The 15,460-nt window shown below is 46.3% G+C and overlaps 5 protein-coding genes across 6 annotated transcripts; 3 read left to right on the forward strand and 2 right to left on the reverse strand.

Moving 5' to 3' along the window:
• Positions 1-679: 679 nt before the first annotated feature.
• On the reverse strand, positions 680-3,937 carry LOC127763481 (protein PIGMENT DEFECTIVE 338, chloroplastic-like). Of its 2 annotated transcripts, none has more exons than XM_052288198.1 (8): positions 3,213-3,937; positions 2,995-3,069; positions 2,819-2,890; positions 2,561-2,641; positions 2,007-2,104; positions 1,726-1,851; positions 1,519-1,567; positions 680-1,408 (listed from the first exon to the last, which is right to left on the reverse strand). In XM_052288198.1, the coding sequence occupies exons 1-8, from the start codon at positions 3,810-3,812 to the stop codon at positions 1,202-1,204; spliced, it is 1,308 nt and encodes a 435-aa protein (XP_052144158.1). In that variant the 5' UTR covers positions 3,813-3,937; the 3' UTR covers positions 680-1,201. The 2 variants fall into 2 exon arrangements, 1 of the variants encoding a protein (XP_052144158.1); XR_008015722.1 differs by having other exon boundaries at positions 1,390-1,408; positions 1,519-1,610.
• A 123-nt stretch (positions 3,938-4,060) lies between these two features.
• LOC127763509 (uncharacterized) lies at positions 4,061-6,466 on the forward strand. The gene is made up of 2 exons (XM_052288238.1): positions 4,061-4,279; positions 6,151-6,466. Exons 1-2 carry the CDS (start codon positions 4,157-4,159, stop codon positions 6,259-6,261), a joined length of 234 nt encoding a protein of 77 aa, XP_052144198.1. The 5' UTR covers positions 4,061-4,156; the 3' UTR covers positions 6,262-6,466.
• Positions 6,467-6,819: 353 nt separating this feature from the next.
• LOC127763499 (uncharacterized) lies at positions 6,820-8,758 on the forward strand. The gene is made up of 5 exons (XM_052288227.1): positions 6,820-7,013; positions 7,185-7,270; positions 7,399-7,608; positions 7,713-8,059; positions 8,167-8,758. The coding sequence occupies exons 3-5, from the start codon at positions 7,426-7,428 to the stop codon at positions 8,459-8,461; spliced, it is 825 nt and encodes a 274-aa protein (XP_052144187.1). The 5' UTR covers positions 6,820-7,013; positions 7,185-7,270; positions 7,399-7,425; the 3' UTR covers positions 8,462-8,758.
• Positions 8,759-8,896: 138 nt separating this feature from the next.
• Positions 8,897-12,413, forward strand: LOC127763491 (single myb histone 2-like). The gene is made up of 6 exons (XM_052288216.1): positions 8,897-9,387; positions 10,010-10,242; positions 11,225-11,309; positions 11,519-11,602; positions 11,680-12,012; positions 12,100-12,413. Exons 1-6 carry the CDS (start codon positions 9,238-9,240, stop codon positions 12,115-12,117), a joined length of 903 nt encoding a protein of 300 aa, XP_052144176.1. The 5' UTR covers positions 8,897-9,237; the 3' UTR covers positions 12,118-12,413.
• A 110-nt stretch (positions 12,414-12,523) lies between these two features.
• LOC127763472 (pentatricopeptide repeat-containing protein At3g29230-like) lies at positions 12,524-14,844 on the reverse strand. The gene has a single exon (XM_052288186.1). The coding sequence runs from the start codon at positions 14,842-14,844 to the stop codon at positions 13,228-13,230; it is 1,617 nt and encodes a 538-aa protein (XP_052144146.1). The 3' UTR covers positions 12,524-13,227.
• Positions 14,845-15,460: the final 616 nt, after the last annotated feature.

Below are 15,460 nucleotides of genomic sequence, written 5' to 3' on the forward strand. Positions count from 1 at the left end.
CCCCAATCTCACAGTGCTCTGTCTTCGTCCTGCTTCATCTGACTGATGGAACTAGAGAGCGATCAATCTAGGGTTTTAAACGACGGCCAGACTTTTACTCCGGTCTCTGACAGCCTGGGTTCCTGAGTCCTGACAGAGCAATTGGCTCTAGCAGATGCAAGTACTCCTACGTTGAGCTGTAGTAGTAGTATTTCCCGTATACTAGTTCCGAATACTTCTACACCATTGTATTCCTATACTAGTAGTAGTAGCTGTTTTGCAGAGGGAAAAAAAAATACAAACATTTTACTCCTACCTGTTTCTATAAATCAATCTCTGTGCAAAACAAAACCGTAAAGGATTGCATGTACTTGTCTTTCAAAAATCCAACTTCTAAAGACAAACCTGAACGAGTATCTATCTATAGTTATCTCAGAATGTTATTGTTTTAGAGATACCCCTAGTATAGTACTAGTATCATAAATTCCTATGGTGCTCATATATAAAGGAACCTAAAGGCAAATACGCAGTATTAACAAAATAAAACACTCCAAAAATATACTAGTACTAAAAGTAAAAATACTCACTCAGCTCCAACTGTTACCGGAGTAAAAATGAGCAAAGATTGAAGAGAAAAGGGTCACACAGTTAAAAGGCCTAAAATCAGCAAAACTGATCTTCTGGAACTGAATAACAAATCTGAACAAAGATTCAGAGACTACTGCTGCACGTTCAGGTAGTTGAGTTGCTTGTTTCCATTGAAATAGTAAATACAAGTGAACTCAAGTTGTACAAATAGTGGATGGTATCAAATGTGATGTTTTCTCCACGGAGCTACTTGGACTAATGGATTAAACATTCACAAAATGTGTCATTTTCGGTCCACAGCGCATCAAAATTTTCCAAGGAACGACAGGCTCACAAAGAAGTTCCTCTTTGCTGATAGGAGTACGGCATAAGCCGACAAAGAAATTTTGTTGCTGCTTCTTTTGTTGATGCAGTTGCCAGATGGAGCTGCATGTTGCTACTCGTAGAACCGTTAATGCTGGTTCTTTGCTTTGGAAAGTGCTGTGCTCTCACCAAGAACCGTTATTTCTCCAGGTCATCCAATGAAGGTTCAACTTCATATGCTTCATGCTAAGCTGCTTATATATGCTATTTTTCTTCAGCAGCAAGCCAGCAACCAAATTGTTCCCACAACATGTAATCCCTGAAAGCTGCATCAGCTGCCATTGTGTTCTGTTGTTACAGCATCTAGTTTGCCATCTTCCAAAAATTTAAACCATTTCCAGTTTGCGTATAATGTAGCTTCATCATCAAATGGAATTGTTCCTCCTGGAAGGTCAGCATCTAATTTAGCGTTCTTAGAGTCAGCTGGAAGCTGCTCCCGGTACCTCTCTGCCATTTCCTCAGCTTCTGAGAACACTCTCTGAAAACAGCACAAGACAAAAAGGTACTGAGAAATGCAAATACGAGGTAAAATTTGTTATAGAAGATATTGAGTATAGAACAAGATCAAACTTCAAATCAATATCTTACCGCTTTTTCTGAAAGGAATAGACCAGGTGTACTTTCGAGGTCAGATATGCTGTTGTAGCAAAATCAAACTTCAATTCAGTATTCTACCATAACTGATGAAAAAGAAACCTCAATGTAACAGAGTATTCAGTAAACTGGGACAATCAGAACAATTTTTATGTTAACTGACAACAGAATAGATCCAATACAAAGTAAGTCAGTGATTACCTAAGCGCGATTTTATCTGGAACATTTGACTTGACCACCAGAACTTTTACCTCCTCATCTATCTTTAGGATGTCACTTACTGACAAGACACGCCCTCGACTAATATTTGAAATATGCAACAATCCACTGCATATGAGTAATTGAATACAATATTATTTTCTTTCCGTACCATTTTAGCAAAATAAAAGAAGATGATTTTTCTTATTATAGTCCATCGAATAAATGATGCATCAAATATAAAAAGGGCTACACAAACTGCATTGTGAAGGCCCCATGCATACCTTCTGTTTGTCCCAGCTATTCTAACCTGAGCACCATACGGAAAAATCTTGTGAACGATCCCTTGAAGAAGAGTTCCTTCTTTAAGATATGTCATTTCCTGATGATCAAGAATTGAATATATTGGTATATATCCAAGTATCTTGTTGCTATATCTCTGACTATGCTAGTAGCATTTGCAATAAGAAGGAAACAACCTTGCTGTATTCATTTATGCAATACATATAACAGGAAAACTAATCAATGTTTCAGGGGGCATGAAAGTTCAGAGCACGTGGAACTGATTTCAGCATTGAAAATGAAATCTTACGAAATTGATTGGACATGATAATTGGTGACAGAACAATGGCACCAGGCAGAGTTTCAATTGGTCAAGGGCAATGGAGTAGTGAAGCACACCAGGTACTTTCTATACTCAAGATTTAATTTGTGCCACCATATTAGATCGTACCTAATTTCTAATATGTAGTACCCTAGTACTTATAACAAAAAAAATACAGATTTATATCTGTACAGTTACAAACAAAACATATAGATAATATGCCAGGGCACTAACCCATGCTTTCTTTTCACTAATTATCAGGTCATTAGTTTCTTCATTAAGCCTTGTAATGCACACACGCATGCTGCAACCAACCTGCGAGAACAAGCAATCGGTTACTTCAACCCAGACAAACTAAGATGTGTGAGTTTAACTTAATACACCATGCAGGCATGCAGCACTTCATGTATGAGTAATGCATAGTAACAAAGCATTAGAAGGTAATAACATTTTGCACAATGACGAGCAGTAAACCGTCGTAAGTTCATTTACTTTGTTTTTCAAGTCTGTGAACGTATTTATCCTGTCCATGAGCTCAAACTTAGGAAGGAATGCTCTCAGCCCCTGAAAAATGAAGTCGATATAAAAGTTAGTTTGTTCAAACGAAAACACCACGTCTCTTGAAGATTAGAGAGAGCAAGTCAGCAACAAAGGCATCCCGTCCTTGCCTCAATTCTTGTGAGGAGGCCCCCGGTGTTCCACTCGTATATTTTGACCTCAATTGGCTCGTCAAGCTGCATAACCTGCCTGACAAAACATACAAATTACCGCATCAGTTTGCAATCCCCAATAATTTCCCAGAGCCGTGTACATGTATGCTGCGGAGATTTGAACTCAGCAACAGCAATGTCGAATGGAAGAAGGGGTACAGTGACGATGACTCAACCTGCCTGGCGCGGTGCCATGCGAGGCGGCGGAAGAGTCGCCTCGCCGACAGCAGCGGCCGGCCGCTCAGCGTGCGGCCGAGCACCTCCGCGAACACCACCGTGCCGGGCGGCACCAGCGTCCTGCCCCCGCCGCGCTCCCCCGGCTTCCGGTCCCCCTCGCCCGCGGCGGGGCTCGCCACGACACCCACGCTCCCCGGCCGAGGCGGAGCCGCCTCAGCGAAGGCCGGGAGGTCGGCGCGGTAGAGCGGGAGGAGCTCCTTGGCGAGGAGCGTGGCGAGGCGGTCGGCGCCCACGGCGACGTCGAGGCGGGCCTCGGTGCCGGAGACCACCACCCCGACGGCGAAGTCCCCCGGCCTGGGGTCGTACCTCCCGCCGGATCCCGCGCCGTCCTCGTCAGGCGGGGCGTTGAGGCTGCGGACGAACCCGGCGGACATCGCGTCGTCGAGGTGGCGGCGAGCGGGCCTCGCCAGCGCCGCATGCCGCCTCTGGCTCCGTCCAGCCCTTGCCAAGGCTCGCACACGCCGCGGCTGCGAGGGTGAAGGCGAGACGGGGAAGAGGAGACTGCGTGGCGCCGCCGCCACCGCCATCGCCGGCGGCATCTTCGCCAGTGGTGAGCGGCCGTCGCGGCGTCGAGGAGGTTACTTTATCCGATTATTATTAATAATTAATAATAATATCATTTTCATCCAAAAAATTCCCAAACACGTCCCCATCACTCGCTGACATGTGGGTCCGGGCCCCGCATGTCAGTGTCAGCACAAAGCTGGGCCGGATTTTCTGCGGCCCATCAGGATCGGCTTGAAGCCCAGACCCATCAAAGGGAAGGAGGAGGCGGAGGCGAATCTCCTCAATCCGTGGGCGTCTGCGCGTCGTCTCCGTCTCCGTCTCCGGCGAGCAAAGGCGGCGAGGAGAGAGAGAAGAGGGGGGAGGGGAGGGGAGGGGGATGGGGTACCTGTGGAGGGTGCGGCTGTCGTCGTTCCTGGTCGGCACGGCGACGGCGTCGGCGGCGGGGTTCTTCTTCATCTACAAGGACCACCTCCTCGCGCGCGCCGCCATCGCCCGCCAGGTGAGGGGCCGATCCGATGTCGCACCTCCTCTAGCCGCTAGCGAGTTAATCGATCCCCATTTCGATTCCACGACTCCGGTTAGGTTTGCCGATGGCATGGCCACGAACGGCGATCTGGTAGTGCCAGTTGTGGTAGGTTTGGTAAATGGTAGTAACAATTAGGTTTTCTTGTGCTTCTTCTCCCGTAGCCCTTGACCAAAATGCGACACTTTTACTGGTACTCAATAATCGGGATGAACGAATTGCGAGCATGGTAAAATGGTGAGGGTTTGTGCCATGATTTGTCTGTAATTTTGTATGACTATATCCACGAGCTAGAGGAAATTGTGTAGGCTTCTGAGGAAGTTAATTTGAGGGAGATCATAAAAAAGTTGCTATGGAATGTAATGGATGGATTATCATAGTTTCATGTTAGTATCCGTAGTTGGCGCCTTGGAAGAGTAATATCCAATAGATTTTCGTTCCCTTCTTTTGGAACAAGTGAGATATCCGCATTTTGCTCTGAAGATTTCACATTTACTGTACAATTTATGTTAGGTTATGGTCTATGTTCTTTATATTGCAATGTAGCTAAGCTATATAGTGTACACTTGTTCTTTTATAATGTTGTTGTTATTGTGATATTGTTTCACTACTTAGCCAGGCATTATGTTTTCTAAATTTCATCAACAACAATGATTCCGTATGGGGTACAGTTGGTGCAAGCAATTCAGTGCACTATTATGTGGAACATAACATTTTACTATGCTAATGTTTGCATAATCTGATTTCTGATTGTAACACCATATATGTTGCTCAAACCATTATATGAGTTGGTGCATTGGATCTGTTAATTGAAAAAACTTATCGTGTGGGGTGCTATGAATTGTAACAAGGGTTAGCTCCACAGAGGGAACTCATGACAAGGCTCTACTTTAGTTTGGCAATGGCAACTGAACCTTGACTTCTGTGTTTGCTCTTGGTTGTGGTTCATTAGGTGTTAAAATAACTATGTTAGCTAACCTTAACTCAGCTGGTTTCGTTTAACCTAGATTTTTGTGTTTGGCAACTAACCTAATTAACACACTGTTGTTTGGCTAAATTGGTCGGTTAATTGGATTAGCAGTAGAACAAGTGGTGGATAACTTTATTCCTATGTTAAGCGGTTTAGGAAGCTTTTTGGATTAAACTGTCCCTTCTTAAGCCATTGGCACCTGCCATATTAAAGATCTAATCCATCTCCTAACCCTGTACCATACGCAGCTGGCAGCCTAACAAATTGGTCATGGTTTGTGGACTTTATTCTGGGGGGATGGTCCTGCTTCTGTTGATGTTTCTAGTTCCATTGTTCATAATGTCGCATTCATACGATGAATTCACTATCTGTTCCTTTATAACTATGTTGCTGCTTGTGAGGAATTGGACTTTGAACGATATATGGGTACTTTAGCAGAACACATTTTTAGAGTAAATTGCATTCTGCACTAGATAGAACACATCATGTTTCACTTTGCACCAAGTTTAGCACATACTTTCACTTTACACCCGGGTGTATTGAAATAAGTTTCACTTAAAAAGATACATCATCAAACCTGTAAAAAAAAATCATGAAATTTCATAAAATCTGAATGAAACTTCATGAAACATGGTTTAAACTTTATAAGTTTCACTCATATTTTACAATATTTTCCTTCAATTATATGCTACAATCTAGTGTAAAGTGAAACTTACTTCAATATACTTTTGGTGTATGCTGTATAGTGAAATTATACATTGAACATAGTGCAAAGTGAAACAAGATAACTCTACCGAGTGCAAAGTATAATCTACTCTTTTTTATCTGAACAAACAGAAAGCATTTGAACAATAGCTAAGCTTTGATATACTTGCAGGTGGAGGACATCAAGGAAACTTCTGAAAAGCACTATGAATCCCTAAATCAGCGGGTCTCAGCGTTGGAAAGCAGAAATGAATTGGGAGATACTAAAGCGGCGTCTGATTAGTTCTGGCGTTCTGCTAGTTGGGTTGGGTGTTTTTGTCTGCTGCATGTGTAGATGCAGCATTTAAGATGTACCATTTTGTTGTTGAAATTGCTATAAACCCTCAATTGGAGCTGTGTTACACTGTTGCACAGTTCATCTACATGAAATGGACACAGATCAAATAAATCAATTTTGGTGGCTAACCAGCCAGCTTTTCTTATTATTATTTTATGCTCTCAGATGTGTGTGATCTGAATTCCTTTTTTTTTTCATCTCGTTTGCTGTAACTAAGACCCTCCACGCCTGTTAGTCTGTATGTCATTTTTGAGAGTTTCCCTGTTTATCCTGTGGAGTGTGGACTTTACTCATGCATTGGTGACTGCTGAGCATATAGTGGGTGTTGCCATGAACTTTGTGTCCCATCAGTATTTTATTTTACAGGTGAAATTGATAATTGCAAGTCGCTTTTTTCAGCGTGATTATATCTTTTAACAGCCAGTTACCGCCGATCATATAGAGTTAATGTCTTACTGTTTCTGATGAAACCTGTGTTAGTATCCAGCTTTTGGGTGGGTGGCTGCTGCAACATCGATGTCACTATGCCAGCAGCATGGTGGAGGGCATCAACTGATCATCTTGGTGGTTGGCAATGGTCATAGGATGAAATTGTCTTCAAGGGCTTCATGATTATTGTATGCAAACCTATTCTGTCATCTGGTGAGATGCCATCCATAGTGCAAACTTACCTGAAGTCTCTGCCTTGACATTTACAGGTGCGGTTGAATATAAATCTCTATATTTTCTTATCTCATTTAGGTTTGGATAGGTGTTTGACTACTAATTCATAGACCTAACACCATTTATCTCATCTAGGTTTGGATAGGTGTTTGACTACTAATTCATAGACCTAACACCATCCACCTTGTAAATGCTAACCATTACAGGACACTCCAGAGGCAAAGACTTCATACAGGATCACAGGACTTCAGAGGCAAGAGACAGTGACAACCAGAGTGATTTCATCAGCCATGTCATCATCCATGATCCATTCGTCTTTAGACAATTGTTTTTCGATCAAGTGGACAACACAGTGAATTGGTGATGTTGTCATCTTGTTTATGCTTTTTTTTTTCCTCACCTGTGTTTGGTCCTTTGCAGATATCACAATAGGAGTACCAAGCAGAGATGCTCGGTCCCAGATCGAAGATCCAAGACCGGATGGCTGGGCTGTTCACCAGGCAGGCTGCCGAGTACGCCGCGGCGCGGCCGGTCTACCCCAAGGACCTGTTCGTCAAGCTCGCGTCGCTCACCGCCCACCACCGCGTCGCCTGGGACGTCGGCACCGGCAATGGCCAGGCCGCCATCGGCGTAAGCACTCCAATTCTCCAGCTTTCTCTAGGATGCCTTCACAAAGCCTGTGCCTACCTAACGTTGACATTTACCGGCATCCCATCCGGGTTGCTGTTTGCAAGGTCGCGGAGCACTACGACAGCGTGGTGGCGACGGACGTGAGCGCGGAGCAGCTGCGGCGCGCCGTGCCGCACCCGAAGGTCCGGTACCTCCACACCCCCGACGCCGGTGCCGACGACGACGACCTCGTCGCGGCGCTCGGCGGCGAGGGCTGCGTCGACCTCATCACGGTGGCCGAGGCGGCGCACTGGTTCGACCTCCCGGCGTTCTACGGCGCCGCGCGGCGGCTCCTGCGGAAGCCCGGCGGCGTGATCGCGGTCTGGGGGTACAACTACCGCGTCAGCCCCGTGGAGGACATGATGTCCCGCTTCCTCCACACCACCCTGCCCTACTGGGACTCCAGAGCTCGGTACATTACCACTTGAACACAGCACACATTGCAATTTTACAATCTTGCAAGCAAGCAGCCAAGCACCATCCATGGCGAAAAGAAAGCTTGACGTGCTGCTCTTGCAGGTACGTGATCGACGGGTACCGGGACCTGCCGTTCCCGTTCGACGGCGTCGGCCTCGGGAAGGAGGGCGAGCCGGCGGGCTTCGACATGGAGCACGAGATGGCGTTCCCGGGCCTCGTCCGAATGCTGAGGTCGTGGTCGGCGGTGGCGACGGCGAGGCAGCGGGGCGTGGACCTGCTGGACGAGCGCGTGGTGAGGCGGCTGGAGGAAGAGTGGGGTGGCGCGTCGCTGGTCCGCAAGGTCACCTTCAAGGCGTTCCTGCTTGCCGGCACCGTCAGGGCCGACGACCCTGCTTGATCGAGCGAGTGACTGTGTGGGAAGTATATATGGAGTCGAATGCTCATGTGAAAAATGGTGTATTGTACTCCTATACTGTTTGTTTTGTTTAGATGGAGAGTATTACGTGAAAGGCTATTCATCCCAAGTCAGCCCCTCGTTTTTTTACGTCGTCCGAAAGATCACAAAAGGAATTTGAAAAAAAAAAAGAAGATAGAAGGAGAAGAATTTGTGAACTGCTGCAGCTTGCAGTGAATTCGTGGTGCAGCAGCCACAACAGCTGCAGCTTGTTAATTTGTTATTGCTGCCGAACAGAAACCTATACAAGCCCTGGGAGGCCCAGAACTGTGGGCCCATAAAAAGCCCAAAAAGAGCCTGTAAGGTGGGCCCGCTCCGAGGAAACAAATCTCAACCCGTACACGTACGCGTCTGCGAAATTAATCCCCTCCCCTTCCGTTTATAACCTCCGCCTCCCATGGCCTCCTCTTCCTCCTCCTCCGCCTCATCTCATGCCTCACTCGCCTAGAACCCCTCCTCCTCCTCCCGATCTCCGAGGCAATCCTCCTCGAATTCCCCGCGCCCCGATCTCCCCCTGACGCCACCCTCCTCCTCCGCCCCGGATCGCCCCGCCCGATCTCGCCGCGGGGTCGAATTTCCCCTTCTCTTGTCTCCGATCAGGGCCGCCTCGATCGAAGGCGGCGCCGCGCCGACCATCCCACCTTGTTTGGTTGTAATTTCTTCTTGTCGCTTGAGGAGGGGGGCGTGGCGGCGGGGGAGAGCGCGTGAGCGGGCGGGAGATGGGGGCGCCGAAGCAGAGGTGGACGGCGGAGGAGGAGGCCGCGCTCAAGGCCGGCGTGGCGAAGCACGGGACGGGGAAGTGGAGGACCATCCTCCGCGACCCGGAATTCACCGCGCTCCTGCGGCTGAGATCCAATGTTGACCTCAAGGTGCGTTGCCCGCCGATCGGATCGGCCCTAAAATTTCGCGTGAACTGGTTTGGTTGATGCTTAGGATGATTAGTACCACGACTTTTGTTTTTGTCTTTTGGCGATCGGATGGTGGGCGTTGCTTCCCCTGGTAGTTTTAGGTCAGAATTTAGAGGGGTTTCCGATGATATTGGGTGAATTGATGGACTAGTTGATATATCTTCTACTGTTTTGGACAGATTAACATGACTAGAGGAGTAATCTCTCTACTATTCAATGGAGGAGAGGGTGATTTTTAACTTGATGTTTATAAATAGTATCGTTGCAGATAAAGGCATTTTCTCTATATGAAGATAAAGGCATTTTCTGTTAGGTTTGAGGTGATTACTTGGGAAGTCTCTTCCATTAGAATTTTATGATCTTCGTTGGGAAACAGATAGCTAGGAGTGTTGATATGAACTTGAAATGTGTCTGGAGGGATATTGCTCAAGTTTTCTAGAGCTACCTTGTTAGCAACAATTCTGTAGTTGATTTGATGCTAATTGTTTTAGACCATTGTATTGAGTTCCAGAAACTTTGTTTCGACGTGTCACTTTGAGTACAAATAATTCTTATTGTGATTGTTATGGTTTGGTTTTTGTAGGATAAGTGGCGCAACTTGAGTGTCACTGCTGGAGGATATGGGTCAAGAGAGAGGGCAAGGGTAGCTTTGAAGGGAGGCAAGCGAGGGCCTAAGGCCCTTGCTGAACCGATGGATGCCGACGAAAAGAACCCTGACATTGATGATAATGCAATCATTGATGCACAACCGTTGGCAGTGGTTGTTGAGCCCATGCAACTTGAGAGTACTCCAGAGAAAGAGAAATCAGTTGCTAGGTTAGTGTGTAGCAATATGCCACAGTTGCAATTCAACTCTGTTCTTTACCTGTGTGGTTCTTGGTGTCCAGGTTTGGTTTGGTTTGGTCATATTTCATGCCAGTGTCATGGAATGTTAATTGCTATTTGCATGGTAGGATCTTCATAAGTGTGATTTGCTGGCAGTTCTAAATTGGTTAGTCATTATAATTTCACATTGTTTCAAATCATACTAGTGTAGCTCGCGTGCTTTGCAGAAAACTGCTTTAGTGTTTCATATGTGATCTAACATGGCAAATCTTGATATAAATCCTTCTGTGTTGCATCTGTAAAAACTCATATTTTTCTTCTATTGTTACCAAATTGATGGTATTGCAGTTATAAGAATGATTTTTACATGGAAAGAAAGGAAACCTAAATGGTCAGCATAAATACTGTGCAAATATGAATCCATGTTCACATGGAAGTCGGATTATCCCTCGCATTGCAGTTGGGATTGTTGGACTGTTGTGTTTCCAAGTTCTAGCAAAAGCAATAATAAGTTAATGTAGATTAAAATAAGCTAAGATATATAATTTTACTGTGTCTACATGACTCACATAACGGCAATATATTGCAGTTGAGCATGTTTAGGAAACCTATATTTAGGTCATTATTTAACTTTACGTGTGCTCATATCTTAGATTCATATTCAATACTGCATAGCAGTTTATTTGTCCTTTATATGCTGGCATGATGCCGAAGTAGATTTGAAACCAACCTCTCAATTTTCTAAAAAAGTAGTCATTAATTAGTTTTGTTTGCTTTCTTCATGATATTCTTGCAGCAATTACATAATTGTTTGTATACTTATGACTCTCTGAGTTTTTCTTTGATACAAAATTGAGTAATACGTCTGTTCCAAATAACTTAGACTCACATTGTTTTATTCATCGTATTTCACTACTGCTTCTCATCAGAGCTTTCTAAATGTTTTTTATTTTGTATTAATATCCTTTTGCAGGCTTGATGACCTTATTTTAGAAGCTATAAAGAAGCTTAAGGAACCGTCTGGGTCTAATAGAACAACGATTTCTTCATACATTGAGGTGTTCCCTATGAAAATCCCATGTTCTATTTATTACCTTACCAGTATTGTTCATTATTTTGCCGCATATCAATTGTCTTCGAGAGTTTCTGTTCATTTGATTCTTGCTATGAGGATATGAGGCATTACTACCATTTTTCTTTTAGAACAGATATACTCTTCATTACTGATTTCACATATGATTCTAAAGAGATTCGTGTGTATGCTCAGGAGCAATACTGGCCACCTGAAGATTTTCAACGATTACTTTCTACAAAATTGAAAGCATTGGTTGCTACTGGAAAATTAATCAAGGTTTCTCTCATGCTGTCTATATACAAAAAGTACACATTAAGTTGGGTACTATTTTAACTGTGGTTTATTGGTTGTAGGTGAATCAAAAGTACAGGATTGCACCAAGTTCGAACTCTTCAGGTGGAAAGAGCATCAAGGTGTATTCCACTGGAGAAATGAACATAGAAAATAATAATGTTAGACAGCTGAGTAAGCCTCAAGTGGATGCTGAACTTGATAAGATGAAAAGCATGAGTAAGGAAGAGGCAGCAGCATTTGCTGCTAGGGCAGTTGCCGAGGCAGAAGCAGCCATTGCTGAAGCTGAAGAAGCAGCAAGGGCTGCAGAGGCCGCAGAAGCCGAGGCTGACGCCGCAAAGGCTTTTCTTGATGCTGTTGTGACCACGATGCAAAACAGAAATCATGCTTCTGCGGTATATTGAACACATTCTTTGTCAACATAATTGTGGTGAGCACTGCCTGCAGCTAATAATGCCGCTCACTGCACTTGATAAATGCAGACGCTTCGAGCTTGCTGATCTTCTCTACGGATTCAGATTGGGTTTCAGCCAGTGAAACTTGTCAAGACAACGCTGGTGTTCTGCTACAAAGCTTTTGTTGATAGATGAGATTCTTGTATAGCCTTATAGATCAAGATGCTTTAGTGAGGGGGGTTTTCAACATTTTGCTCTGATCCTGAACCCTAACTACTCATATTTGGGTTGATGTCATCCAGTGGTATCCAATTAGATACATATATCACGTGACTGGTGTTTGTGCTATGTTAAGACAATCAACAACTCCAATACAAGGGCGAATGAGAATTTAGTCTGAATTTCCCCCCGTTTTGTATTGCTTTTGTAATTAGCCTTTTCCCTTTGGTCAAGCGAAGTCATGAAATAGTAGAATTGTAGTTGGAAAGACATGTCGTATGAGCTGTGCTAATTTATGGACATGGCTTTGATATGACAAGTTGGTGGTGGTGTTTTAGCATTACATTACAACTAATTAGCACATGCAGCAGTCATTGTACTCTCTGTTCTTGTTGGATTCCAACATTGGGTATAAGAATTTGAACTAGTCACTATTTGACAGTAAAATGCACTCTATAGGTTGCATTTTGGAGACATGCCACACGTGTACATCTTGACGCCTAAAAATTACTCTTCATCTGTCTGCCTAGCATTTGATTTTGAAGGTATAGATAAATCTAGGATCTGCCACAGGATGTCTGCCTAGCATTTGATTTTGAAGGTATAAATAAATCTACGTTCTATGCCACAGGAAGGGAAGGAATGTCATTGCTTACAGATTCTTCCACTGCATGTGTCTCCCATCCATCCTTCAGGCTTCTAAGGACCACGTATTCCATTCCCATCTGATGAGGGGCTGATGCTTCAATGCCATTCTCGTTCTGAATTCACCTCACCATGGAACATTCACCGACTACTTTTTCCTTCAAATCATCTCTCTTGTTGCTTTTTCATTCAAATCAATCTCTCTTGTTCCCTTGTTGTATCAGCATGGGACTATTTTTTTCCTTCAAATCATCTTTTCCTTATTGGATCAGCATCGCGAATCCAACCTCAAGTTGTAGCTCGCGTTAACCATGCCCTGCGAAAGCTGAACTTTCTGATGAATTCAGAGTTTCAGACGACCCAGCTGCATCCTGGTAAGTGTTCAGAGCTCTTCCCGCCTCCGGCTTCCCCACCTCCACCGCCGCCGCCGCCGCCGCCGCAGCCTCGCAGCAATCTCTCGTAGTTCCAGCCGCCGCCGTCGGGCTGCAGCGCTCTGAGCTCCCTCGCCGCGACGCTCCCGATAGAGCAGTTCTTGTGAGCCAGGCAGCAGTGCAGGAGCGTCGTCCACGCCAGCGCGCTGGGCGCGAACGGCATGCCGAGGAGCAGGCCGTGCGCGTCCCGCAGCCGCCCCGCGCGGCCGAGGAGATCGATGGCGCCGACGTAGTGCTCGAACGCGCGCTCCACCCCGTACTCGACCTCCATGGCGTCGAAGTAGGCCATCCCCTCGGCGACCAGCTCGGCGTGGCTGCACGACGCCAGGATGGCGACGAAGGTGTTGCCGTTGTAGAGACCCAGCGCCAGCGCGCGCTCCGCGAACGCCAGCGCTCGCCTCCCGCGGCCGTTCTGGCCGAGCCCCTGTATCGCCGTGTTCCACGACACGACGTCGCGCGCCGCCATCTCGTCGAACACCTTCTCCAGATCGGCTGTCGAGCCGGAACAGCTGTACATGTTCATCAGGGAGTTGCCGACGAAGACATGGCTGCGCGAGAGGCCGCTCTTGACGGTGCGCGCGTGGACTTGCCTCCCGAGGGTGAGCAGGGACAGCACCGAGCAGATGTGCAGGACCGTCGTGTAGATTGATGCGTCCGGCTTGGCGCCGCCATTGTCGCGATCACCCAACCTCAGCAGATCGATGAAGAGGCGGAGCGCGTCTTCTCCTCGGCGGTTCTGCCACAAACAGGATATGATGACGTTCCATGTGAAGGCGTCCTTGTTCTTCATCGATCTGAAGAGATATAGAGCCTTGTCGATGAGCTTGTGCCGCGAGTATCCATCCATCATGATGGTCCAAGAACTTGCATCCTTGAAGCGCATCCCGTCGAACACCTTCTCGGCGTCACACAACGCGCCGACCTTGGCGTGCACGTCGATCAAACCGTTCCACACAAAGGTGTTGTCTGTATTCCCCTCCTCCAGGAGCTTGAGTGCCAGGGCATGGAGCTGCGTTGCCATGGCGAGCGACTGGAGAGCCACGCAGGCCTTGAGCAACGAGCTGAGCGTGTGCGCGTTGGGCAGCACCCCACGTTCGTAGAGCTCGCCGTAGAGCGCCGCGAACAGCTGGACCGCCTCGCGGGGCTCCCCGTTCCGGACATGGCAGGACACCATGGCCGTCCAGGTGAACACGTTGTGCTTTCCCAGCGGCAGGTCGTCGAAGAGGTGGCGCGCCACGGAGGCCGCCCTGGCGCGGGAGAGGCCCCCGATCATGGTGGCGTACGAGGCGGCGTTCTTCCCGGGCATCTCGTGGAAAAACGAGAGCGCCCGCTCGATGCGCCCTGCGCCGACGAGCATGCCCAGTGCCTTATTCCAGGCGACCTGGCTCTTCGGGGGCATTCCGTCGAACAAGTCGAGGGCCTCGTTGCCCGCCTGCCCGGATTTCCCCGCCCGCACCAAGAACTCCGGGGTTTTCAGGGTCAAACAATACAGCGACGGCAGCTCGTGTGCCGCCTTGGCGATCGGCCGCGCCGCCATACTCCGCCGCCGCCGCCGCCGTGTTGGCCACTGCTGCTGGCCGAGGGGGTGATGATTTGAGGAGACTGTATCATCGGCGATGGGGATTGGGAGTGGGGAGACGACATTGATATGTGTTATTTTACATATAAACCCCTTGAGTAATCATAATTTACACTAGCGAGAGTATCCTGTTTGATTGGATTATTGTTATAGATTACTTGCTGGACGTTTATATATCCCTCCATCCCTAAATGTTCGACGCCGTTGACTTTTTTAAACATGTTTAACTGTTCATCTTATTCAAAAAATTTAAGTAATTATTAATTCTTTTCCTATCATTTGATTCATTGCTAAATATACTTTTATGTATACATATAGTTTTACATATTTTACAAAAGTTTTTGAATAAGACGAACGGTCAAACATGTTTAAAAAAGTCAACGGCATCAAATATTTAGGGAAGGAGGGAGTACGTTATCCAAAAAAAACTCTCATCGACTCTCTCAGTTCGATACTAAGTTATATTTTTGACTCCTTCTGTTTGTCCCAAAATAAGTTTATTTTCGAGTAATTATTGTATCAAAGTTTGTGAGAGTATGAAATAAATGTACTAAGAGTAGATAAAATAAAAAAT

The sequence above is a fragment of the Oryza glaberrima genome, chromosome 1, assembly GCF_000147395.1.
Source record: "Oryza glaberrima chromosome 1, OglaRS2, whole genome shotgun sequence".
In the NCBI taxonomy this organism is placed as follows: Eukaryota; Viridiplantae; Streptophyta; class Magnoliopsida; order Poales; family Poaceae; genus Oryza; species Oryza glaberrima.